General features: G+C 38.9%; 2 protein-coding genes across 2 annotated transcripts; one reads left to right on the top strand and one right to left on the bottom strand.

The window, feature by feature from the left end:
• Nucleotides 1-3236: 3236 nt before the first annotated feature.
• IDS (iduronate 2-sulfatase) lies at nucleotides 3237-13718 on the bottom strand. The gene is made up of 9 exons (XM_072430286.1): nucleotides 13506-13718; nucleotides 12571-12707; nucleotides 11220-11397; nucleotides 10390-10478; nucleotides 9735-9935; nucleotides 8244-8414; nucleotides 7591-7717; nucleotides 7340-7510; nucleotides 3237-3869 (listed from the first exon to the last, which is right to left on the bottom strand). Exons 1-9 carry the CDS (start codon nucleotides 13609-13611, stop codon nucleotides 3403-3405), a joined length of 1647 nt encoding a protein of 548 aa, XP_072286387.1. The 5' UTR covers nucleotides 13612-13718; the 3' UTR covers nucleotides 3237-3402.
• Nucleotides 13719-15442: 1724 nt separating this feature from the next.
• Nucleotides 15443-26107, top strand: TMEM185A (transmembrane protein 185A). The gene is made up of 7 exons (XM_072429724.1): nucleotides 15443-15597; nucleotides 18141-18317; nucleotides 19485-19695; nucleotides 22403-22486; nucleotides 22617-22793; nucleotides 23877-24000; nucleotides 24504-26107. The coding sequence occupies exons 1-7, from the start codon at nucleotides 15560-15562 to the stop codon at nucleotides 24746-24748; spliced, it is 1056 nt and encodes a 351-aa protein (XP_072285825.1). The 5' UTR covers nucleotides 15443-15559; the 3' UTR covers nucleotides 24749-26107.
• The last annotated feature ends 884 nt before the right edge of the window (nucleotides 26108-26991 follow it).

The following is a 26991-nucleotide window of genomic DNA, read 5'->3' on the forward strand; positions in this document are numbered from 1 at the left end:
ACTTTCATTTATGACTTGGTAAAAAAATACTCCCCCCTTCCGCTCTCTCCGCTCCTCCAATGACCTACTACTGACTTCACCACTCATAACCTCATCACATGCACGGATACAAGACTTCTCCAGAGCTGCCCCAACTCTATCGAATGGTCTTCCTCGTCCAATTTGGCTTGGTCTTACTTTCTGCTCATTTAAAAGAGTGCTCAAAACCCATTTTTGCAAACTTGCCTACCCGTCTTCTTCTGTCTTTTGAAACCATCACTACTTCCCACCACTACATAACCCCCTCCTATTGTATGTGAAATTCCCCCTCCTACTAGATTGTAAGCTCTTCGGGCAGGGTCCTACCCTCCTGTATCACTGTCTGTATTAGTCTGTCATTTGCAATCCCTATTTAATGTACAGAACTGCGTAATATGTTGGCGCTATATAAATCCTGTTTATTATTAATAATAATAATAATAATAATAATAACTAAAGCTCTGCTTTGAAAATTTGTAATCAGGCAGATCTTTAGTGTAGACAGGGAGAGTTGATGTCCGTTCTGCAATAAATCATACTTACTTGCTTGATTGCTGTCTTCTGAAAAAATGCTGAGCTGCACATGAGATACCCAGGGCATCCAGGCTTTCTCTGTGATCAGGAAAGTAAGGTTATGTTGTTGCAGAAGAAACACCAAAGGACCTGCCTAGTCTCAGTTTTTTATTTCCACAGTTTGAGAGTAGATGCTTGCAGATTGATTCACCTATGGGCTAGTTGAGAAATAAATATGAAACAATCTACAATATACAGTATATATATAACACTAAATAGGCATAAACAGTAAGAATGGAAAAAAGGTGCTCAATTATGATGGACTCGCCAAAATAATTAATAAAATACCTGTTTGTTCAGCTAGACACAAAATACACAACATCTAATATATTATATTATGTGTTTGGTTGTATTTCTATCTGACAGCTGCACAACCTATAGGAATTTCCCAGCTTTCCACCACCAACAGAACCAGTAAGTTTATGTTCGGACTGGCAGCAGGGACAATCATTCCTATGCAGCTCCTGGTGGCTGGCACCTTCATAAATAACCAGCAAATAAACATTTTAATTAGCAGTTAGCAGTTAGCCGTACTGAACGACTCACTGTCTCCCACCCATTCAAAAGTCCCTCCCCAGTTTCAAGAGCTACTCAAAATAGAAAATGTTACGATGAGGGGTTATTAGTGAGAAGGCAACAAACAAAAAATGTCTCCAATCTTTCCAATCGTCTTCTAGTGCAAATAAAAAATGAAAACTCGTTGTGAATTGGCTGCCATGGAAAATACTTTTTTTCTCTACCAGTCTCATTGCCAATGGAAATATTATTTTATGTTTTCAATGAAATAGAGTAACTATCCCAACAACACAGGGAGAGAGCTCAGGAACAGCAGGCGGATGCTGCCCTCGTGTGCTTTAATTTGGAAAAGCCAGATTACCATGTTATGGGATAACCTATCATTCTTTATCTCTCCTATAAATAATACTTACATGGCTGTCATGTTGACCCCTCTGCTTCATTACTTTCTTCCTTAACCTTGAACAAATATGCAGATAAGAATGCCTGACTTTTCACAACTATTCTCCATACCTGTGCTGTCAGTGATTTAGAAAGTACTGAAGTCAGTAAATCAGCCTGATATTGACACACAATATTTTTAAAATTAAATTAAGTGATTTTTTCTAAATTCCTCATAATGGTTTCAGTTTAATACTGAAATAGTAAAACAGATCATGAAAAGTTATTAATTTTTGTTATACGAATTATTATTTTGTTATGCGAATCCCCATGCGCCGTTTGCTTTATTGAACCCATTGCTTCCCCCCAGGCCCTAAATCTAAATACACTTATAAGTATCCCAAATATAATGGGTCTGATTAAATAAAGCTCCCCAAGACTCGAGAATGGAATGAATCTGGTCCAAGATTGAAAACATTTACTAATACCAAATGCGTTTTAAAAATTAAATTCCAAATTTGCTGGACCATTGACTTCCTATTAGGGCTTTGCAGTCAGAGCAGGAGTTGTGGAGTCAGAAGCACTTCTCAGATACCGGGGAGTTTGTACATTGCCTAATGAATTTAAATGATAACAATATGATACATCAAAATTTCCATTTTCAAAGATAGTAGTCACATGAAAGTACTCCTCCGCTATTGAATTTGAGACTAGTGACTATGTTAACTATATGATAAATCCAGTTGAGCTATTATACAACCTTACATCTATACATCATTTTAACAGAAAAAATGAGTTTATGTGAGTTGTGAAAAGTTTAAACTTTAAGGGATTCTGAGGGAATCTTAGAGGGAATTTCAGATTCCTTGTTTTAAAAAATCAGATAGCGTTTGGAGAATGCAAAATTAAAGCGAATCCCCCTAATTTTCCTTGAAAGTTAACTGCACTTTACTCTAAGATGTACTCAGAGGAAGATAACCCAGATGACAACCTAGGCATCTGCCAAGAACCCAGTGGGTAATAGGAAATGTTTGTATTCCTGTGATAATTAATATAGAAAATGAAAGGCATTGGAGTCTGAGGTACTGACCCAGTGACAACTTAAAATTTTAGATTTTCTTTTGAGTGATAGTGATCACTAGAAGATACACACAGCCTACATTAAATTCCTATTACATTCCGACAGAATCTAACAACAGGATCTTAACAGTTCTTTACATAGTAATCATGGCTGAAAGTCTCACCTTTCCTGCATAGATGTCTACGTTTAAAAAATTCAAATAAATCTACCAAAATAAGTAAAAGTATAACCAATCGGTAAAAATGGGTATTCTGGTGCATAAATGTCTCAAAAGTCACTAAATAAAATATGAGACTTGTTGGGAAATCTAATTCACCAACATTCATACAAAACTGAAATTTCTTGTTTGGTTGACTTGCTCTTAAATTATTGGCCATGTTAGTTTTTGTTGGATTTGTCCATCTTACAGTGTCGAGTTAGGCAAATAAATAGACTACCAATGCATCAGAATAGACAAAAAAGAGACATGCTTTTTTTAACAGCACAGTAGGGGTGTGTTACTACGCCTTTATGGTTTGCTGCAATGCATTAATGTTGGCTAATATGTTGGAGTGCCAAAGAATGGCATTGCAACACACTAACATGTGTTAACCTGCACTACTTTTTATAGGCATGTTCTCACAACACTCAGATATGAATCCAAATATATGAATCAAATCATATCAAGTCAGAGGTGCGTGTATGTTTTACTCATCACAATATTCTCTGTTTATTAGTTATAAACAATTCTTTATATACATATTAAATATAAAAACATTATCAAAACTATAATACACTAATTGCTGAAAAATAGATTTTTCAAACTTAAAGGCATATTTATAGCTGAATAACCATCAGATTTTCAGGTTTCCAAGAAGCTTTATCAGCAGATGAGAATGAATGGAAGTGTTAAAGAAGTTGTTGTCTTGATTAGGATCTGTTTTAACAAAATATAATTCTTGTGCATGAATGTTTGTAAAATTGGCTTCAAAAGTTATTGGATTATAAGCAACCCATGCTGTATATCTAAAACCAGTTGTTCTCATGGAATATCCCATAATTGTTATGTCTCTTAGATGAGGCAAGTCTGAATTCCACTGAGGAGTATCAGAGGGTCTGGGATAAGAGCTGTAAGCGATACTTTCATCATTTCCTCTTCTGCCTTTAGATGTGGTCAAATATGGAGACAGACTTTGTCCTTCAGTGCAGGTTTCTATATGGAATGAAGGAAATGGACACTCTGGCAAAGGAGGAAGTTGAGCAAGATCAGCAATGGTTGAAAAGAGTGAAACTAACTCTACAGGATCATCCTTGACATTTCCTATCAACAAAAAAAAAAAAAAGTATTACCAATAAAACTACAAACAGTTCATTTGCAATAAATGCCTTTCATGATTGGGAAACATTATCATTGCAAAGTTATTCGTTTTGTGCATGGGTGAAATATTATGAGGTCTATTTTTGAAGAAAGAATGTGACTTTCACCAAACCTTCTCTGTTTAATCACTATCATTTAAGTGATGTACATCAGCAAGAGTAACCCGCAGAGAAAGTTTGCTAAATGTCCCTAGATGGGCACGGCTTTACCTGCCAAAGGACTGGTTATGTTGGCCACCCATTTTTCACCTCTTTCATTTTTCCACCTTTTTCATCTCTCTCTCACCCTTTGTCATTCTACGAAGGATGGCAGGCATCCCCAGGGGAGCTGGCCAGCCAGCCCCTTCCCCTGGCCCGCCACCCTAGTGACCCTCCGTCCCTTGCTTGGTCATTGGATCCCCTCGATGCCCAGGACCAGTGTTGAGAGAAATGTTCTGACTCTCGCTCTGGTGAGAGGTTAGTGGACGAGCAGACACACATCCCCTTGTATGACATTCAGTGCCCTCGTTTCCATCATAGAATAGAAACACCCTAGGGTAGGGCCAAATCCTCCACAGACTTCCCTCTGACCAACCCTTATGGGACACTGACAGCGCACACCAGCTATCCACGCATGCGCAGTCAGCATAAACAGGATCAAGCAGCTGAGGGCGGAAGCAGTTCTACACCTCCGACCCTAGACTTACCAATGCGATTGCGCAAGTATTGCCCGCAGCTGCATTGGCATCCAATTAACACGTTAATACTTCTATTTATAGACTCGGCATCCACGAGACCAGTCCCCTGGTGGCTGGCTGTGGATGCACTTTTTTTCTTCTCCACACTAAATTACCAATGTAAATGGGTAAGCCTTTCACCACTTCATTAGGAACTTATTAATTATAAATAAATACATGACAAATTTGGATAGTTATTTATAACATACACTTTTCATCATTGTTTTTTTAGACCTGGTAGATCCATTGCCTACCTTAAAAAATATCTTCTTCTAACATTGGTGCTCAATAAGTAAGTCTATACCCAATTTCACATGTAACAACATCTAACCATCATAGATCTTAATCCATATCAATAACACTATCATATTTCTTGGCTAACCTTACCTTTAGATACTGCCGATAGGACTAATTGATCTACACTTACAAAGTACCTACCCTTTTGGCATATACAAAGAAATATAGTAAGATTACTGGATCGGAACATTGGAACCCAGCAAATTTCCTTTATCTACACATTAAAATATTCAAACTAATTTTTCTATTTCTAATTTCCTAGTTATCAGCTCATCATATACTATATCGGATTTTCCAACCAGTATTTATGAAACCAGTTTGGACACATCCTTATTTTGTCCCTCAACGCCAGTTGAGGGGTAAGCAATCTTTATCTCTACTACTACTTTAACATCATAAATCATATAGATTTTTTCACTCTTCAATATCAATTGTTTGTATATAATTTATACCTAAAGTACCACAGATAATTTGGATAGCCGGAATAAGGTCACGCTATTGTCAGATGGAAGGACTCCAGGATTCAAATATTAACTAAGTGTTCCCCTATACATATCAGCCAAATTGACCCTTGTTTAACTCAATTGCAATAATTTAAATGCAACCTACAATAACACCTATTACATTCTTCTATTACACAGATTTCCATTTTAAATCCTCATTCTCAGTTTGAAACCCTGCGATCAAGCACCATCTTTACTTTGGTATCTTCACATTGTCACAGCTGACAATTTCACATTTATACCTTGGATCCCTCTCTTTCACCCATAGTAAGTCTTCTTTTTATTTTACAATTTTTAACCTTATAATTAGTATATGTTGGTTTATGACAAGGGAAACCATATATCACATTTGTTTGATGTATAAATATAGAAACCTCTTGCTATGTCAATGTTATTGTTCATAATCTCCTCGATGAAAATGTGACCTACTTCATAGTTATGTTATTGTAACATTTATTAACATATCTTCCTTATCATAGTTCATATTTATTCAGTAAATTATGCTTTATATGCCTTTTTTCCATAATTTATACTCACTCAAGTCTCTAGACTCCCTGAAGAAGCCATCTATTTGGCGAAAGGTGCCGGGAAATAATTGGAGACATTATGACCCCTTGAGTACAACCTTTTTATTTATTTTGAACTGCCATCTTTTGATCAACATTTTTCATGTGTATGATTCACTTCAAATGCTTATATAGTTCATATGTATTATAATATGTACTTATAAAGCAATATGTTTTCAACTAAGAATGACCCTTATCAATGTCTTTCTTCAAATAACAAAGTAACAAACGGTATAACACACTCAATATTTACAGCCAAAAAACCCTGCCTTTTCTCTCTCTCTTCTCTACATTCTCTATTACAAATCTCAGGCTTGGCAAAATAGAATTACTGAACAATGTTTTAGCAAGCAAAGACCCTCTTTCCATTGTTATGGGATTTTATAGTAGTTCACCAGCACCTAGATTACCAAACATTCAGCTTCATAAACTCTGAGCATGCTCAAAACTGTAAATTTAGTAAACTGTGGACTTTAAGGATGACCATTTAACCTAAGAATTCACTGTTATTTGTGCAATAGCTAGGCTGTACATGGTGAACCCTAAACTCAGAACAAATATATTGTTTGGTTAATACAAGAATGCAAAAAACCAAAGACAATTTTCTAAGAAAATGGGAGTACTACATACACTAAGCTGGACCAAGTTTATGTTGCTATAATTCCTAAATCAACTTCGTTGGAAGACTTGTCACCAAATAAAAGCTGCTTTTATTACTCCCATTGTATTGGTAAATGCTAGGGCCTTTGCTTGCATGAATCTGTGAACTTGTGCCTCTTTGAAGGACCCCCCTACCGTCTTTTAGTAACTTATTCTCTGTTCAAAAAGTTATCAGCTGTAAAAGATTTTGCTTAGTTGTGAAGATCTTTTCCGTCAGGTCCTGCACTCCCTATTCAATCCTATGGGGGAGTTTCTACACTTGAGAAACACTTTCTGTAGGATTAAATAAAGAGTGCAAAGAACACATGTGTCCTGGCCAGATGGGTTTACCAAGCAGTGTCGATAGTATTTAAGGCCAATATTTTGCTACAGTATAAGTGTAACTGCACCAATTTGAGCATATAAACTTCCTCTCCATACCATCCCACTGCACCCCTCCTACCTATTTTTTAATTTAACTCCTATAACTTTTATTACTCCTTTTAACATCAACACACTTGAACATTATTTGCAGAGAAAGCTGCATCTATGGATGTGTGGCCCCTGTAACCACGCCCTGTGTTGTCAGATCACTCAAAAGGTGATTTTTTTTTTTTTGCCCTGACAAATACTTTACACATATTATATTGCAAATGAAAAAAAGAAGTATATATATAGGAAAAACAGGAATACCTGGAATGTTTCTCTTTGGATCAGCATTCAGAGGATCTATGTATGTGAAGATGTTTTGCTGTGGGTGGCTTCTGCTAGTTACCCCTGGAACATAAAACATCAGTGGAACTCGAGTGACCACATCAAAATTACTGTACTTTGCCCATTCACCATGTTCTCCTAGAGACCATCCTGAAAGTGTAAAACATTACAAGTCAGTTATATTCCAGTAAGCAATTAAAAAGAAGCCGTATATATCTGCTCATAAGTACCATGATCAGCGGCAAACGCAATGATGGTATCCTTGGAAAAACCAAGAATTTCCACTGCGGTCAGCAATTGTCCAACCAGACTGTCCAGGTATGACACAGAAGCAAAGTAGCTTTGACGCATTAGGCGCTGCAGGAAAAGAAAATAATATTAAATGTACCAAACTGAAAAAAAAGCTGAAGCTTCTAATCCAGTGTTTAACAAACTTTTGAACATAGGGGAGCCATTTGAAATAACTTTTAGGCCTTCAGGGAACCCCTGGTATTATTACTATATCCACAGCTCGCAGTAAATTACTGTGGTGGTCAGTGGGAGGAATGTCACCCAAAAAGATAGCCAAAAGGATCATTGGTATTTATTAAATTCACCTAAGAATTACAGTTTGTTAAGGAACCCCTCACAACCTCTGGAGGAACCCTGGTTAAGAAACAATTTTTATTCCAAAAACCCAATGTAGCAACATTATTGTTTTTAAAGAAATCCTTTAGATTTATATTACAGGAAAAGGAACAAATATTCTTTAATCTCCCCCAGCAGTAAATCATTTTCCACTGATCAGCCCCTTTTACTGCTATTTGGGGCTTTGGAGTGTTTTCCTTTCATGTCTTGGAAGTGAGAAGCCCTGTGACAATGAAGCATGTTATCCAAGGCATACCTGGAAATGTTCTGGAATTGGTCCATATGGAAAACTAATGTTTAATGCTTGAACATCCTCTCTATTCCGAATATCTGCCCAAGGATTATAAGCAACAGAAGGAAGATTTCTAGGAATAGCTGGATCTGGTGCCAAGGAAATATTTTCAATTGGGTACAACTTTAGGAACTCCTATGGGAAAATATAGAAAAGGGATAGTAATACATGAAAACATAGCATGAGAATTACACTTAGATAAAGCAGTTCATATGTACCGTACATATGTGCTTAGCTTTTATCTGAAGTTCTAATATAAAGTAAATTTTTGTATAGCCATAGGAATTAAATCACTAAACTGTACAACTTATGTTATTTGTAATAATGACTTCATTCATTATTTAGCACTATTCAATGACACCTTAAAACCTAAAGCATAAAAGAAAAATGGATCTTCTGGAGCAGCCAGAAAAAAAAAAGCAAGCGCTGTTCCCCACAGACTCACCTATTTTCTGATCCAACTATGCTTGTTTACTAGGTTGATTGATCCAATCATATTAGTTTTGTAAATTAAGCTTTTTTTCTAAGTCATGCTAAAACATTGTTATTTACTAAGCTTTCCATACACCTTTCAGTCTTCTTATACAATCTCTTTAAGTGTTTCCAAAGGCAATTAGGTCTCGCCTAAATAAGTCATTCATTCAGTGTATATCCAGCTAGAAAGATCCCTGCACTACATAGTTGTTGTTAGAACTTGCGGACTGTACATTTTTTATAATAATGTGTATAGTTAGCCCTAGGGCTTGTTCACATGGATGGCTGTGTTGTCACCACTGCTTCCCAGGTGCCCAATGTCACCACTAGGTACAATGGAAGGAGACTAGGATATATGCTTTCTGGGCTTTAGCAAAATACCTGAAAACACTACAGCAGTAGTTTTTTTTTTTTGGTGCAGTACTTCTTTCTTGCAAACCCTTTCAAATGCTTAAGAACCTATAGAAGCTGATAGACGTAGTTGAGTAACCTACCAACCATGAGACTAATTTGTTTCAATAATAAGCAGATGGCTGGGTGGTCCCTTCCCATTTTCAAAGCAGCCATAATGCTAAGAAATGGCTAAACAAGTCTATAGTCTATAGGGCCCTATTTATTAAAGCTCTCCAGGGCAGGAGAGGAAGTACTTTGATTATTGAAACTGGGTGATCCAGCAAACCTGGAATAGATCTGGTCAAGGATTCAAAACGGTTGCTAGCAAATAGCAAATGACTTTGAAGAAATACATTCCAGGTTTGCTGGATTACCCAGGTTTAATGATGAAAGTATATCATCTCCAGCTTTGGAGAGCTTTAATAAACCAGGGCCATAGTATCCAAATCTGACCCTTAAAATGTTGGATTCTGACTGTCACTTTTTATTAAATGAAAAAGCAAACCAGAACACAGTTTTTTCTTTGCACTTGATCGAATGTATTATTGTTTACAAATGTTTATAAAGGCTATATCAGTTCTTACTTACTTTTGGAAATCTGAATGGGATGTGTGGTTTATGATATCCTACGGCTAAGAAGAATGAAGAATTTTGCTGCTTTACAAGGTTTAATAGCCTAATGGCTTCTTCAGTGCTCTGTATATCTGGTAATGTCCCCTCTGGAACTTCAGACAAATCCACTGGACATACCAAGTTGGCATGTAACTCACCATCTTTACCCTTGCAAGTCTATACAAAACATATAAAATTAAGTCTTATTCAGACAGAAATATGAACTATAAATATAATAAAAGATGTGGACTTGAACTCGAAAAGTGAACATTTGTTACCTTATAAGAGATGTAACAAGACATTATTAAATTTTTTATTATTCAAACTGACCACTATAGAAAACCACTTTTTCGAATGACCATTAACACGTGTAAGAATTTATAACATATGGGTTTGTTAGTGGCTTTTTCTCCTACTGTATAATTGCTGGGCAGGCTCCAATATTCAAGAGAATATTTTGTAAGCAAGTTCGCAAAAGGAAAATCTCTGACTTCTGGGTGTAACACAAGCTACTTAAGAAGATAAATAAAAAATTGAAATTCGCATTTAATCCAGTGGAAGTACTGCAACCAGCTTGACAGTATAGTAAAGATATTTTGGTGTAGATTTCAGTTGTTAATCTTGTACTTACTTTCGTGTTCTCATACTTCTCAGAAGATGGATGATAAGGTTTGACTGACCAACTGTAGGGATAGTCATCACTATGATTAGATGAGATTCCTGTAACACATAGAAAAAAAACTTAAGTTATAAGATACATGATAAAAGTCATTTAAATGGTGGGGGGAATAGAAATGCTGTATATATGACTAGTCAATATGAGTGCCAGCATATATTCCTTTTAGCTTTATTTAAGCTTGATTTAAAAAAAAGTTAGGCATTCAGTCAAAAATCATTAGCATGGGAATACTCACAAATTAGCAGTAGGTCATAAAGCCTTCCACATACAAATGCTATGCATAGGCCTTAATAGTTATTATGCTAGGTGAAATTCTAGGACACAACATGGCAGCATTATGATACACCTCTGCTGATATTTTTTTACCTAGAGCTCAAAGGTAACCTGAATGAAACAGATTGGGCCCGATTTAATAAAGCCCTCCAAGGCTGGAGAGGATACACTTTCATCAGTGAAGCTGAGTGATTCAGCAAACATGGAATGGATCTGATTAAGGATTGAAAATATCTAACAAATAGCAAATGACTTGCTATCTTTTGCTGGATCGCCCAGCTTCACTGATGAAAGTGCATCCTCTCTAGCCTTAGAGGGCTTTAATAAATAAGGTCCATTGAAAGAGATGTGCATTATAAATACAGACAACAAAAATATTAGGAAATAGGGAACCTGCAAAGAATGCAATTTGTTTCCTCTGCAATGTCAAGAGTTCTCAAGCTTCCATGACTAGTAGGAGAATAAAAGTCTTAAAGACAATAGACATATTTGTGATGACTAAAGCCAACCTGGATGGAAAATTTTCCCCACTGACATCGTTACATAGCCATGTTCTTTAAAATACTGCGGAAGAGTGGAGTAATTCCCTGCATGCTTCCTCCAATAGGAATTGAAGTCGAACAGTCTGGTGGTCTCAGGTCTTCTTCCAGTTAGGAAAGAGACTCTGCTGGGAGCACATACGGCTTGCTTCAAAAAAAAATCAGAAACCAACTTATTAGAAAAGGCATCACTCTAGATAACAGAAATAGAAACAATGTTTCAGTTGTGATAAGTTTAACGCTACCTGGCTCAGTGAGACAGGGAGCTGTCACTCATTTTAATGGCATGCTGTTATGCAGTATACCCACATTTTTTAAAATGTTAAATCAATGAGTTTCAAACTGCTATATTAGTCTGGAGATAGGTAGCACAATGTTCCCAACTTGAAACCGATAGAACCATTTCTGTATATATAATCTAATGTCACTTATTTTTGGGAAAGACTGAGGCATAACACATAAGTATCATGCTAAGAACTAGAACAACAAGAGACAGTAGGAATGGTGGGAAATGCTATATTCTTTCAAATGAACAAGTATGACTATGGTAAACAATAAAGTATTTCTTGCTTTATCTTGTTAAGGACAGAAATTCCTCTCTCTGTTGTATAATAGGACGACCTATAATTTACAGCTATACCACACTGGAACTTTAAAAAATTACATTGGTCATATATGGGAAGGCTTCTAAGTAGGATACTAAATTATTTTGGAATGCAATGAAACACTATTTAAATTTCTCCATGGAAACTTTTGACCTGGTTTAATAAGGCTAGATAGATACACTATTGTGGGAGAACTTGTGTGATCAAGCAAACCTGGAATGGATTTGGTCTAGGATTGAAAACATTAGCAAACTAGGAGCAAATGATTTTTAAGAAATTCATCCCAGGTTTTCTGGATCAGCCAGGGTCACCCATGACAGTCTATACTCTTGGAAAACTTTAACAAATCAGGTCCTTTGAGTCATGTTGGAAAAATGTAGGCAAAATAAATAAGCAACTTAAATATATGTTTTCCTTTTTGCTTTATATATATATATATATATATATATATTTATTGTCATTGTGTTCCTATTTCAACATCAAACACACAGGGCCCAAACCATTTACTTTACTTTTCTCTATTGCTTTCAATGCAAAACTGCTTTCACCCCATTCATTATATGTACATAACAAACCAAAGCACAAGAATAGCTGGAATAGATGTCACCAAGATGAGTAAAAGAAGATCCATATAAAAATCCTGCAAAATAAGTTATTCTTTTTCATATGCTTCCTATTATGTCTGTAATGGAAATAGTACAGCCACATTTTCTTACCTGTGCATAAGCATTGGTAAATAAAATACTGTGAGAAGCCAACTGATCGATATTTGGAGACTTAATAATATCATCACCATAACAGCCTAGGCTTGTGCGGAGGTCATCAACAATTATCAGCAGGACATTCCTTTTACCTATAAGAGAGAAATAAGTGAGACTTTGTTCAGGCAGTTACAATTCACACCTAGTTGTATGATCATTGCTTATTGTATCAGACAAGACGTGAATTGGCATGTGTCTTTCATTTATAGGTGAGGGGGCAGCATTACTTTCATTTTTTGGAAACATTTTCACCAAGTAGACAAAATACCAGAAATGCAGTGTCTTTTTCATTTCCAATGAGTTAACAAGAAAACCAATACAAGCATATTTGCCTTTCTGTAAACCACATTCAATCGCACCCCATAAAAAGGAAAGGAACAAAGGCAGGAATGTTTGAAGTTCGGAAAGTGTCCATCGCCATTTAAACCTATGTATTTGGATAAAGCGGGGAACAGTTTTTACTGACAGGGGTGTGTGTCCTTTATAAACTTTATAAAATTGTCCCTTTTCTGTATGTGTAAAAGTTGGGAGGTATGTTTCTAACTATTCCCTGGTCTGCTTAAAACTAATAATTTGGCTTTAGAATATAGAAGGCAATCTCTTAACAGGCAACAACAACATGAATATAAAGGTGAAAACAAATAAAAATCTTTTAAATTCTTTAACATAAGGGGGATGTAGGGCAGCGCAAAAGCAACAGACATGCAGTTTTTCAGTCCGGCCACCAGATGGCACAATGAAGGAGTAGAATATAAACATGCGCATGCCCACTTCAGCACACGTTTTCTAATGTGTTACAATGTAAATAAATAGTAAATAAAATGTTGTATGAAGAGTAAACAAATAAATACACAGACTATAAGTACAACATAATGCGTGCGTGATCAAACCTGTAACTGATCTTAAATGCTTTTTAGAGTGCCACGATCCATCAACAAGGGGGGAGGCAGGGTGAGCCAGCAGCAGAAAGGAGAAGCAGATGATCGGTGGCTTCATGTTGTATTTGTGGCCCCTGTGTATGTCTGTACTCCATCCACCAGCTATTATCACACTTCTACACACACTGTACTAGCTGCAATCCACATGCATCCAATACTTCCTAATGTATCACTCACCTGTCCTCTGATTGGCTGGCTATGAAGCTCTGGCAGTTAAATGGGAGGATTTTATTGGCTCATCATGGCCCCTCTCAGAAGAAAAGAGAACTGAATCATACGTAAGGGAGAAAGTCAATGTGCGGGAAATAAATTAACACTTCCTGGTTAACAAATATAAAATGATAAAATGTATGAAATTGGATTATATATTTCATGAATGTTTTTGGTATGCAGTACAAAAAAAAACTAAAAAGGGGGAAATGTGTTTGTTTTTTGTAAATGTAATTTTGTGGATTTAATTTTGTGGATTCAGAAAGTAGAAAATGATAACATAGCTGTTTATAGTAAGATGTGATTTACAATGGTAGTGCAGCTCTGCGAGGTATGTAACTCCAACCCACTTCAGTGCCTTCAATTACCTTACCTATACCTTAAAATTTCCTCCCACCTGCCTGGTGCCTAACCTATCCTAATTGTTGCCTAACCCCTACCCTCCTTGGTCCCCAACCCACCCTTCTTGGTGCCTAACCCACCTTACTGGGACCTAACCCACCCTCCTTGCTGCCTAATTTACCCTTTGTGGTGCCTAACCCACCATCCTCGGTACCTAACCCACCCTTTTGTGGTGCCTCAAACTATTCCTTCTTGATACCTAAAATTAACCCCCCTTCCTTTGCTGAATGTCTAGGCCTAACCAACCCTCCTTGGTGTCTAATCTTCAACCTTTCCTACCTAGTCCTAAACTCAATCCTTCTGCCCAGTGCCCAATTTCCCCCTCCTGCCTAACCCTAACCACAGGGTAATCTACCCAGAACCTCTAATGTTACCCCCAGGCTCCTCCCCTTCTAGGCAGCATTATCTGATGGGCAGCAATTTAGGACAGAACACTAACAGGGGCTTCTATCACAACTATGTCTCCATTATATTCACTATCCAATCCCCCAAAGTGATCACATTTATTGAGGATGAAATATTTGGTGCAAAATAACTCTTTGTAATAGTAAATATTGTACAGAGGTGTAAATATATCCAGACAAAGGAAGGGGAAACTGGGGAGGATAGGAACAGGGGGACTTCTAAAAGACGGCCGGTCGGGAGGTGAGTACAAAATAAATCTAATAATGTTATATATTACTTTGTGCAGATCATAGGGATGTGACTGGGAAGGCATTTTATGTTTATTTTCAGACAAACAGTTTCCCCTACTTTTGGATAAAGTGGAGAATAGAACCCCTGGCAGGTATTTATTCTAATCTAGGGCTCTGTTAGAGATTTATCCTCACTTCCTGTCCTGCTTACTATTTTTGACCGAGCAGGAAGTGTTAGGAACTCCTTAGGAACAATTTGGACAGAAAACTATAAGTTCCCTTAAAAAAGCAGAGGAAAGGTCAGATTTTTTTTTTATGTGTCCCTGATGCAAATCATGTTATAATATTTCCTGATTGTCCTGATTACATGAACATCCTCCTATACCCAGCACCATGTCCCCTGCTGATAGCACCACTTCCCTGGTGACCCCCCCCCTTCCTATAGCACGGTGTCCCCTAATATCCCCCTTCCTATAGCATGGTGTCCCCCAATATCCCCCTTCATATAGCACGGTGTCCCCCAATATCCCCCGGTGTCCCCCATATCCCCCCTTCCTATAGCACGGTGTCCCCCTCCCCCTCTTGTTCGTCTTCAATATTTCTCTTCCTGTGCTAGAGACTGGAAGGTACCGTAATTACTGCTATAGAGGGTCCGGCCTGGCAGACTTCTGTAGTCATTATGCGCAGCTTGTAGGATGCAGCCGGTAGTGAGTGGCTGCGGTGAGCTCGCAATGTCCGCGGAGTAGGAGAGGAGACAAGATGAATCTCAGGGGGCTCTTCCAGGACTTCAACCCCAGGTGAGGCGCTGTGTGGGCGGGTGAGAGGGAGGCCACCGCCGGACTTGTGTTGTGAGGAGAACGAAACATTAGCAGGAGAGGCCGAGGAGTCTGAGGCCTAATGAAGGGAAGGAAATGGCTGGAGGAGACTGGACGAGGCCTGACTGCGGGAGGGAGCCCGGGAATGGAGGGGGGGCTGGGTACTAGGGTAGTGGAGGGGGTGCCTGGGTACCGGGTGGTGGAGGGGGTGCCTGGGTACCAGGGAATGGAGGGGGCGGGCTGGGTACCGGGGAATGGAGGTGGGTGCCCGGGTAGTGGAGGGTGTGCCTGGGTACCAGGGTATGGAGGTGGGTGCCCGGGTGCCTGGTTAGGTATGTCCTTAGATGTGTTGGTTGTGTTGAGGAATCCGGGTGCCCAGGTAGGGGGATGGAAGCTATGCACCCTATTTTACTGATCAGGGTAGATTGGGATTTGTTTCGGTGGTCTGTTGTAGCTCCCTGTCCCCAGTGTCAGGGTTTGAAGTTCACTCCCTAATTTTATACATAAATTCCTCTTTCTGTGAAATAAACTCGTCTTTTATTGATCGATCACCTTGTTTTTATCATAAACAAGTTTTAAAATGCAAACACAGATCTGTATGTCAATTTCCAGCTAATCTGTTGTTATTTAGGAAGATATTTGATTATCCCGCCACTAATGTTCCCCATCATCATCCTTCCTAATCAGATAATATTCCAGTGTTGTATCTCTGGTCTGGTGTTATACTTCATGTCCGGGAATTGGATGTTTCAGATCCATTAGCAATCCCTAATGTCCCTAAATTGGAACCCGGCCCTAAAGTGGAACCCACCTAACCCACAGATAGGTGGGTTCTGCTGAAGGTGACCGCAATGCCCCTTCTACAATGACTGTTCTTACTTTCCCCATCATCGCCCAGCGGTACAAATGTGCTGACCTGCTCATGCACAGCCCAGCATTTGTAGACGGGGAAATCCCAGCTTCCTTTGCACATGCCAGGTGCATGCACGGGTACGCGGGAGGTACATCGCCCCCTCTTAGATTGTAAGCTTCTTTGATCCGAGTCCTTTCCTCTTCTGATGTCACTGTCTATATGTGTGTGTCATTTGCAACCCTGTGTATTGTACAGCACTGCGTAATATGTTGGCGCTTTATTAGTACAGTATTACTAAAATCTTGGCACAGCCAATCAAGATGAAAAAAAGAAGCGGGTAGGTGGCAGAGCCCAGAGATGCAACGTGGGTAGGTGAGTATCGTGGGTTTAGTTTTATTGTAAGACAGCAAAGATCAGTGGCAGAACAGGTAAGTATCATTTTTCTTTTCAGCAGACCTCTTTTTTTCTTTTTTCAATTTTAGAATCCCTTTCTAAATATTATATTGATCTCGATGGGTATACCAAGTTTTATTTCCTTCTTTTGCCCCAAATGACAGCGCTGAGTCCTGACATTGGCTGCTTAAAGAGTAACTAAACTCAAATCCCCCAAAAAATACACTTATCTTCAATCCCGCAGTGCAGTCAATCGGAGGTCTTTCATCGGGTCCCGCATCGTCCTGTCATCTGTCTTTGGGCCGGCACTCCAGGCGCCGCCATCTTCGCCGGTTTATCTTCTTACGTCACCTGACCCAGACGCGAGATCAGGTGACGTAGGTTGTAAAAAAACTTACCGATCTCACTGCGCATGCGTGAGTTTGGCAATTTTTTTCACAAAAAGGAGCAAGCAAGAGCCTCCTGGGATGCGTGACATACGCATCCTTTGAGCTCCCATTCATTCATCGCCTAGGCGATCAAAAATTAGTGGGTGGTGCTGCACCTTTTTTTTCTTTTTTTTAAAAGGGTGTTGCATATAAAAAAAACTTTTCATTAAAGGGTTGTCCACCCTTTTATGTAAAGTGAAAATTCTGAGTTTAGGTACGCTTTAAGCCCCATTCCTTCATCATTGGTATTATGGGAAGTTACAAGCTTCTGTGGTTCCTCAGTTGCTGCCACACATTTTGCTCCACCATCACAGTGTACAATAAAATATGGCATTGCACTGGAGGCAATCAAAAGTGTGGAAGTATGCACACAGCGATGCTCCTACCTCATATAAAGAGGTGGTGGTGTTTTGGGAAGACATTGTCTGGTCATCTGCCATGACCCATTTTAAAGGGGTTGATCCAACCCATAACTGGACACCTTTATGTGTGTTTATATCCTTATCACTGTACAGCCCTCTGTGTAGAAGGAGTTGAACAGCAATAGGAAGATATTGTAGGTCTTGAACATGACACTGATTAGTTTAAAGGAAGACTTAAAGTTAGAATAAAAGGCAGAATTGGGAAGGCTTGGTGTTTAGACTATAAATTAATTCATCTTCAAGCTCTTCGGGGCAGGGCCCTCTCCTCCTGTGTCACAGTCTGTATCTGTCATTTGCACACCCTATTTAATGTACAGCACTCTGTAATATGTTGGTGCTACAAAAATCCTGTTTATTAATAATAATGAGTAAAGTATGCCATTGCTGTTATTGGTCTTGCTGTAACATTTACTGTTTTGTGTTTTGCAGTAAATTCCTCATCTATGCATGTTTGTTGCTTTTCTCCGTTCTCCTCTCCCTACGCCTTGACGGTATTATACAATGGAGCTACTGGGCAGTATTTGCACCAATATGGCTATGGAAGCTAATGGTTATTGTGGGAGCCTCTGTGGGCACCGGAGTGTGGGCAAGAAACCCCCAATACAGGTAATTCAACAGCCATTATAACCATTACTAACTTTTTGTACAAATTTTTACTTTCATAGACACATTTCTAGCTTCTTTCTAATGCCTTGGATTATATTTGGGGAAATAGTGATCTTGTTGAAGTCCTTTAGCCACATAGAGCCCATTTCTGTAAGCTAGTCTGACTAGACTGGTAGATATGCAAGTACAATCTAGGTAAAACTTTTGAGACCCTAGTCTTTTTTTATCAATGCATGTGCAGTGTTGAACCCAGAACTTTTTTAGGCTGGGTGGGAAGAAATTTTAGGAGGTATTGTGACCCAACTCTTCAGTAACCACCCAAAAAGAATCGGGTAGTTACTGAAAAGTAGAGGGTGGTGCGCCCGGCTAAAAAGGGCGTGGGAGAACACTGTTAGATCTGTTGGTATTTGTGCTCCTTTTACTTGTAGTGACCCTTATGGCCAGGTTTACTTCCAAGATTTATATATTCCCATCAAGAATAATATTACTACAACTGATAAGGTCACCTGACTTTGTATTTCTTCTATATCATAAAAGTGTTTTCTTTAACAATAATTTTTATTAGAAGAATATTGGGGATATGGGATACAGAAAGCAGGAGTAATTCAAAAATGTAAACAACAGGAAATAGAAAGGTACAATGCATATTTACAAAGGAATAAGGGTATCATTACCAAAATATACTAGCGATATCCAACAGTAATTAACAGATTGAAACTGCAAAAGTCACCACTACTTGTGTTGATAAGTTGATAAGGAGCTGTAGGCATCTTGGGGTGGGGATAAATTGGTTGGTGGGGGAGGTGTTTGAGATGGGGCAGGAGGAATCTATGGGTCGATGAGAGAGCTATAAGGACACAGGAAAGGAGAGTGAACGAGGAGGAAGTGAAAAGCAGAGATGTAAAAAATAGGTAGGAATCTGCACATATGAGTGTTTTCAATCCCTTGAAAGGAGATGTTCATACTAATGTTTTGGATGACGGATTTTATTTACTGTTTACAGCCACCTTTGCTTTCTTAAAACCCAGAAAATCCCATAGTGAGGGTATCAGAGCAGGCAAATGCCACATCTTCATAGTTACATGTTTTATATTGTATGTGAGTTTAAAACTTGCAGTCTTCTTCTTCAGATGTTTGCTGTAACAGCGTTTCTCTCTGATTCTGCAGGGCAGAAGGTGAAACCTGTGTGGAGTTTAAAGCTATGCTTATAGCAGTGGGGATTCACTTGCTGCTTCTCATGTTTGAAGTTCTAGTCTGTGATCGAATCGAGAGAGGAAACCACTACTTCTGGCTCTTGGTCTTCATGCCGCTATTCTTTGTGTCCCCGGTTTCAGTTGCTGCTTGTGTATGGGGGTTCCGACATGACCGTTCTCTAGAAGTAAGTAGAATGTATCTAGTGAATTTTCCTATATAGGTAATTATTGTACACACTATTAAGTTTCCCTTGAGCTTGGAGATATAATGGCAATAATCAACTGTCCTAATTAAATTAAATTGATTCTTTTTCTTTTGTATAAATGTATGTTTAGTGGGTGATGGATTCTATCAAAATTAGTAAATACCTAAAATGATTTAGTTACTGGAAGGTGAACAAGCAGTGGAAGAATATGTTCCTGAAAAATGTACATTGTATTTTATGTGGGTTCTGGATTTCTTTGCTAGGAATGAACAAATTGTTTCACATTTTGCATGAAATATTAGTAATCCAGGTTATTGCGATTTTATAGATTGTATGATTCCTCCTCAGACCAGGAATGTCTGCTAAAATACAATTTTGGTAAATGTGAGGTTTCCCCAAAACCTCTGCTGTCTACTGACAAGGAGGAGTTAGAATAAGTCTAAAGCATACGCTAGATTTTTGGTGATTAACACTTGCGATTGTCTTAAACAAGAATCCAGCATCAGTAAAAGTGCCCAACGGCATTGTTTAGCGACTGACCACTAATGGGGGAATGTCATAGTTTCTGTAGCAGGTTGCCTCCCTCTTCTCCTTCCATCTTCATAGTACAGAAGAGAACCAGCCTGTCTGTATAATATTCGTACCTTCCTACAATTACCTAAAAAGATTTTAAGAAATGAGCAGTCTATAATTGTAATGGTAGCTTTATTGTAGTTATGAGGGACAGAATACCAACAAAAGTACCCTCAAAAACCCAGTGCTCAAAAGTCAGAGCTTGATGTGCATTGTAATGAGTGAAAAAAAATATTTGATCCCCTATAATCCAGCAAGATTTCAGGCTCCCAGGTGTCTTCCCTGTATGCAGGTAACAAGCTCAGATTAGGAGCACCCTCTGTAAGGGAGTGCTCCTAATCCAAGCTTGTTACTGTACCTGTATAAAAGTCACCTGTCCACAGAAGCAATCAATCAGATTCCAAACAAGCCACCATGGCCAGGACCAAAGAGCTGTCTAAGGATGTCAAGGACAAGCAGCTTGGTTAGAAGGTGACAGTTGTCGCGATAATTCGCAAATGGAAGAAACACAAAATAATGTCAATCTCCCTTGGTCTGGGGCTCCATGCAAGATCTCCCCTCGTGGAGTTGCAATGATCAGGAGAACGGTGACGAAGCAGCCCAGAACTACACAGGGGAACTTGTCAATGATCTCAAGGCAGCTGGGACCATAGTCGCCAAGAAAACAATTGGTAACACACTGCGCCGAGAAGGCCTGAAATCTTGCAGAGCTCGCAAGGTCCCCCTGGCCTGTCTGCAGTTTGCCAATGAACATCAGAATGATTTAGAGGTGAACTGGGTGAAAGTGTTGTGGTCATGAGACCAAAATTGAGCTCTTTGGCATCAACTCAGCCCGCCATGTTTGGAGGAGGAGGAATGCTGCCTATGACCCCAAGAACACCATCCCCACCGTCATAGAGGTGGACACTTTATGCTTTGGGGGTGTTTTTCTGTTAAGGGGACAGGACTTCACCGCATCGAAGGGACAATGAACGGGGGCAAGTACCATCAAATCTTGGGTGAGCACCCCCTTCCCTCAGCCAGGGCGTTGAAAATGGCTGGTGGATGGGTATTCCAGCATGACAATGACCCAAAACACGCAGCCAAGGCAACAAAAGAGTGGGTCAAGAAGAAGCACATTAAGGTCCGTGAGTGCCCTAGCCAGTCTTCAGACTGGTTGATAGGGGATTAAATACTTATTTCACTCAATACAATGCACATCAAGCTCTGACTTTTGAGCACTGGGTTTTTGAGGGTTCTTTTATTGTTATTCTGACTCTCACACCTACAGTAAACCTATCATTACAAATATAGACTGGTCATTTCTTTGTCAGAGGGCAAACGTACAAAATCAGCAGGGGATCAAATACTTCTTTCCCTCACTGTGTGTATAGAGATATATATTGCCAGGTAAAACATTCACCAGGTAGTCCCCAGTTACATACCAGTAAGGGACTGTAGGGTTGCTCTTAAGTTTAATTTGTATGTGCGTAAGTCGGAACAAGTACAATATTTTAATAAATGCAATCAGCACAGATGTTTGTCTCAACATATTATTAGGCAGCGTGGTGTCAGTTACTGTATAAAATCCTCAATGTGAGTTATTCACAAACAAAGCAAAAAAAAAAAACCTTATAGCGCTTAGACAATTATTAACTTCTGGAGCAAGCTGTGCTTTGATATGCAAAAAGAAACAACTGCAGAGTTTGTCTTGGTCATTAAAGAGTTACAAGAGGCTGCAGAAAGAGCTCACCCCCTAAGATAACCCACAACCTCAGCTAGCAGTGTTTAGCAAAAGATTTCTTCTGCAAGTCATGCGAACCGCCCCCATCAAACATCCGCCCTGCACACAAGCGAGTAGGTAACCCTGTTTGTATCTAGGAGTCTTCCGTAGGTCGCATGTCCTTAACTCAGGGACTACCTGTATTGCAACTGTGATTTTACTATATAGCCTGAAGTTTGGCGTAAAATCTTTCCAAAGGATTATTAGGGAATGCAGAGTACTTGCACAGCCAATTTTGACCAGTGTACTGCATCAGGCGTGGGTGTAAGACTGGTGTGTGTAACTTTATACATATTTCTTAAATTTATATGTATTGGGATAACAAAATGTTTTATTTTCCTTGTTTTGCAGCTGGAGATCTTGTGCTCAGTTAATATACTGCAGTTCATATTCATTGCACTAAGACTTGACCGCATCATCACTTGGCCGTGGCTTGTAAGCATTTTTCTCCCTAGTCTTGATTTCAGCCAAATCTGCCAAAGCTTTAACATTCCTGTGCAGCTAAAGTTTAATTAGTGACATGTGAACATTTTTTGTCATTTAACCAGTTTTGTTTTCTTTATAGGTGGTGTGTGTGCCCCTGTGGATCTTGATGTCTTTCCTGTGTTTGGTGGTTTTGTATTATATTGTGTGGTCCGTTCTTTTCTTGCGATCTATGGATGTCATAGCTGAACAAAGGAGGACACATATCACCATGGCAGTCAGCTGGATGGCTATAGTTGTGCCATTACTTACATTTGAGGTATTTATGTTCAATAGCGCCAACAGGAATATTTCTAATTCTAATATAATTAGTATGAACCATACTATATAAGACTTGGACTACTTATTCTGAACCAATGACTTTGATACATTCTGAATTACTGGAATGTAACAAGTATGTAGATCAGGAATATCTGAAAAAAAGGCAGAATTTATCTTCTTGCTTGTTCTGGAATAGTTATTTATATATTAAAGCATAACAGCAAGGCAACAAGCAGGAGGAAGAAGAGGGCATTACTGTGACATGATCATGTTTACAGCACCTTCGTTCATCCTCTCTGGCTTTTTTTGTGTAGCAGTCTTGTGTAACAGTGCTTTACTGGGGAATTTACTTTCACATCAATTGCACACATTTCTGCTTTTAAAAGCAGAACACATTGTAGAGTCTAACAGAAAGAGAAGGATGGAAGAAAGCGTAACCAGTTCTGCTTTTTTACTGAATGTTCTAGGGCAGTGGTCGCCAACCTTTTTGGACCTACGGACAACTAAAGTTGCTAGAACCTGCGCATCATGATGCCAGAACCTGCCTACTCTCCCATCGCAGGTCTGAGACACAACCCGCCCTGAGCCTGCAATCTGTACGGAAGATGGTCCGCAGCTTTGGCCGGTGCACTCTCCAAGCGGGGTCCTTCTCCTGACTCCGCTTGGGGTCACACCGTCCAGAGCCGTGGACCACTGGTTGCCGACCTCTGTTCTAGAGTGTTGTATTTGCACCATTGACATTTTCTCTTCTGAGTAGCATGCAAGAAAATGGCCTCAAAACATTTAATCAGAAAGAAAATAAATCCTTGATCTTCGATAGACATTTTTTTGGTTTTATTTGGCTATCGGGTAATATCTCATTCTATAGCACCTTGCACTATGTCCTCGTTCTTCTGAGCAGTATAACACTGGACATTCTTTACCCTTGATGACTGAAAACACCTTTTGGCATTCCTGGGACACAGCTAAAGAACATCTTAACCCAAAGTTGAAATGTAATTAGTTCTCATTTGTGTTGAGGCATATTGAATTGAGGTTTCCTATCTTGTCTTACTAATTGCCTGTTTTCTATTTTTCTTAGATTCTCCTTGTGCATCGACTGGATGACCATAACTTGTTCTCCTACATCCCAATCTTTGTCCCCTTATGGCTTTCATTAATCACTCTAATGGCTACAACATTTGGGCAGAAAGGAGGCAATCACTGTGAGTAGTAGTATTCATTAGTGTCAGTTAATTGTATACAATTCTGGTATATAGAAGTGGCTCCAGGCAGACTCTGACTTGCTGCTGCTTCTAATGCATACTGTGAGAAACTCACCTTGTGCAGTGGAAAAAAGTAAGCAATTGTACCTGTATAACTGTAAGACTTGAATTCAGCTTTAAGAGTTATGATATAAGAATGTTTAGTTGTTCCTCACATTTCTTATATATTTCCTTAATGTTTTCATAATTTGGGTATGGAGGTACCCAAGTCTAGTTTGAATTGAAAGGCACTTCAATATTATTATTAATATTAATATACATACAATTGAATATTAATATACGTGTATATTGTACATTCAATAGCTCATAGTGGATGCCAATAGAAATAGCATATGGTCTTGTCTTATAGCCTGCTGAGTACACATTTGCCCACACGTCTAGGCCTAAAGGGAAAGTATTGGCTAAATGGCAGACTTGCTCTAACAAATGATTATCTTTTCCAGGGTGGTTTGGCATTCGGAAAGACTTCTGTCAGTTCCTGTTAGAGATCTTCCCTTTCCTTCGAGAATACGGCAATATATCCTATGACATTCATCATGAGGACAGTGAGGACGCAGAGGAAACACCGGTACCGGAACCTCCCAAAATCGCCCCAATGTTCCGAAAAAAGACAGGCGTAGTAATCACACAGAGCCCTGGCAAATATGTTGTTCCTCCACCCAAGCTGAACATTGATATGCCCGATTAAAGGGACTTCAAGACATGAAGAACTTGCCTAGGTGCGCTTGCCTTTTCCCGCCCCAGGGCAAAAGCAGCTCTTCACAATTAGACCAGACTATGTACGCTACTGACCTCACTTCATTTTTGTTCTTTTGCTTTGTTTTTAAAAACTGTACTTTTAAAATGCAGCATAACATTACATATCAGTGTTGCTGCATTGAGATCTCTCCCTGACCATGTCAGTTCAGCTAACACATGATCAATGTAGCTATTGATTACATGCTTGGACTTCTAAAGTTAATGAGTTAATGTTATTATAAATTGCTGTTTGGCAAACCTGTAAAGGTTATTTTTTGTGTTTGATGTGCAGCTATTATGCAAGGCTCCTTTTGCTTTGGACAAACCTCCTGCATTACCCACTTTATACCACTAGTTGTATAAAATTTTGACCTATTAATTCTGAATTCCCACCCTTTTCTTTTGCCACTCCACCTGCTGGAGAAACCTGGTAGAGCAGCCTATCCATTGAAATAAAACAACACTCCACGAGTGCTATTTTATATAGAAGACTGACTTGAGTCCACAAAGTGAATTTTAAAAATTATGAGAAATAGATGTTGCTCAGAAAGGGATCTCGAGGGGGAGGGACTAGCCTTTGTCACTCATTAGAATTCTAAAGCAAAATGAACTTTATTTATACAGTCCTGGTTCACAATCCTAAATATGACCGTGTCTGACTTTCCGTGGCTGCGACAAAATCTCGTCATTTTCCAGCCACTAGTAGGACAGTGGGTCCCATAAAGATGTAAAAAAATTAATAGACCCTGAAGTCAAAATTATATTTTGTTCACTTCAATTCCACAGATCTTCCCTAAGTACAATGACCCTTCAATGCCATCCTAAAAGATGGTAGAATTTGAGAAGTAAGCATTGACCCAATCCTAACCTTAGGATTTATCTTTTCTTTCTAGGTATTGCAGCCTTGCTTGTTTGTATAGTATTTATAAAATTGTTTTAGCAATGTAATATATTCTGTTCAAAATTATACTTGTGTACAGTATAAATCGTGAAATACAAAATATTTTTTTAAATAAGATTTGTTTGTAAAAATAAAGCTTATGTGTTGAGATTTGTCATTTATAATTTACATTTTAAATACCATATGATGTGTATCATCAAAAAAAAAGCCAGTACCTATTTGTTTATTATTTTCCTTCTTTTCCTCTCACTGATGTAGAGAATCACTATTCATATAGTGTTTAGAGTTGTCCATTTGAATGTTTATCATGCACTGAAACAGTGTTGCTTGTAAAGTTTACTGCAGAACCAATAATAACATGACAATGTTTCTGTTGCAAGTGTTCAGTAAACTATTTGAATGTCTTAATCTTTCAGTGTTTGGACTGTTATTTACTTACATACTAGAGCTAATGAGCAATAGAGTATAGTAAGCTAAAGCAGCGGTACGCGCACCGGCCAGAGCTGGGGACCATGTCTCCTGTACGGATGGTGGGCAGGTTGTCTCTGGACACAACCCACCCACTTTCCCATCACAGGCTCAGACCTGCAATAGGAGAGTGGGCGGGTTCAGGCATCATTACAACCAGCCCAGTGTTGTGTATGCATTTCTATTATATGTACAAGCTGTGCTTTACCAATAAACATTAATTTATGGCATCTAACAATTCTAGATCACTACGGGTTAGCTAATGAGACCGAATAACAGTTTGGCATTCTTAAAGCTGAACCAAAGCATTGCTACTCACCTTTTCACTCTCCATCACAGTGCACCACCATCTCCCTCCACTTCTGGAGATTCTTTCGGCATCTTGATTGGCCACGCTGGGGTGACGTAAAGCCCCTGCAGGTGTATATGGGAGATTGTTGATCCTTGACACTATGGAACCTGGGATTGCTGGGAGTCCCTGGCAACCAAAGCAGACTCTGTATTGTGCCCAGCTCAGCTTTGTGGACAAAAAACTGGAGCGATAAGGCAGGTAAGACACATTATTGCACATAAATCATCACCTGTCCCATTTTGCAATAATGACCTGCTGGGTCAGCAATTAGTAACTTTAGTTCCACTTTCAAGGATGTCTCTTAAGATTTAGCAAATAACATAGGATACGCTTTTTCTCCTAGTAAAGAAACCTATGTTTCTCACTAAAACCTATTTAAAGCATTTTATTTTAAAATGGGCATCCAAAAAAAATGCTTGCTGCTTCTTTTACAAGCAGTAAGGTAAATCCCTCTAACAACAGAGAGCAGTCA

The sequence above is a fragment of the Pyxicephalus adspersus genome, chromosome Z (assembly GCF_032062135.1).
Source record: "Pyxicephalus adspersus chromosome Z, UCB_Pads_2.0, whole genome shotgun sequence".
NCBI lineage: Eukaryota > Metazoa > Chordata > Amphibia > Anura > Pyxicephalidae > Pyxicephalus > Pyxicephalus adspersus.

Bases quoted from the DNA above. Each gene is read 5' to 3' on its own strand.
- IDS (XM_072430286.1), bottom strand. From the start codon at position 13,611: ATGAAGCCACCGATCATCTGCTTCTCCTTTCTGCTGCTGGCTCACCCT. The intron at 11,398-12,570 runs GTAAGAAAATGT...TTTTTTTTGAAG, and splicing joins TTACCAATGCTTATGCACAG to CAAGCCGTATGTGCTCCCAG. The intron at 7,511-7,590 runs GTACTTATGAGC...TTACACTTTCAG, and splicing joins TGCGTTTGCCGCTGATCATG to GATGGTCTCTAGGAGAACAT.
- TMEM185A (XM_072429724.1), top strand. From the start codon at position 15,560: ATGAATCTCAGGGGGCTCTTCCAGGACTTCAACCCCAG. The intron at 15,598-18,140 runs GTGAGGCGCTGT...TGTGTTTTGCAG, and splicing joins TTCCAGGACTTCAACCCCAG to TAAATTCCTCATCTATGCAT. The intron at 18,318-19,484 runs GTAATTCAACAG...CTGATTCTGCAG, and splicing joins GCAAGAAACCCCCAATACAG to GGCAGAAGGTGAAACCTGTG.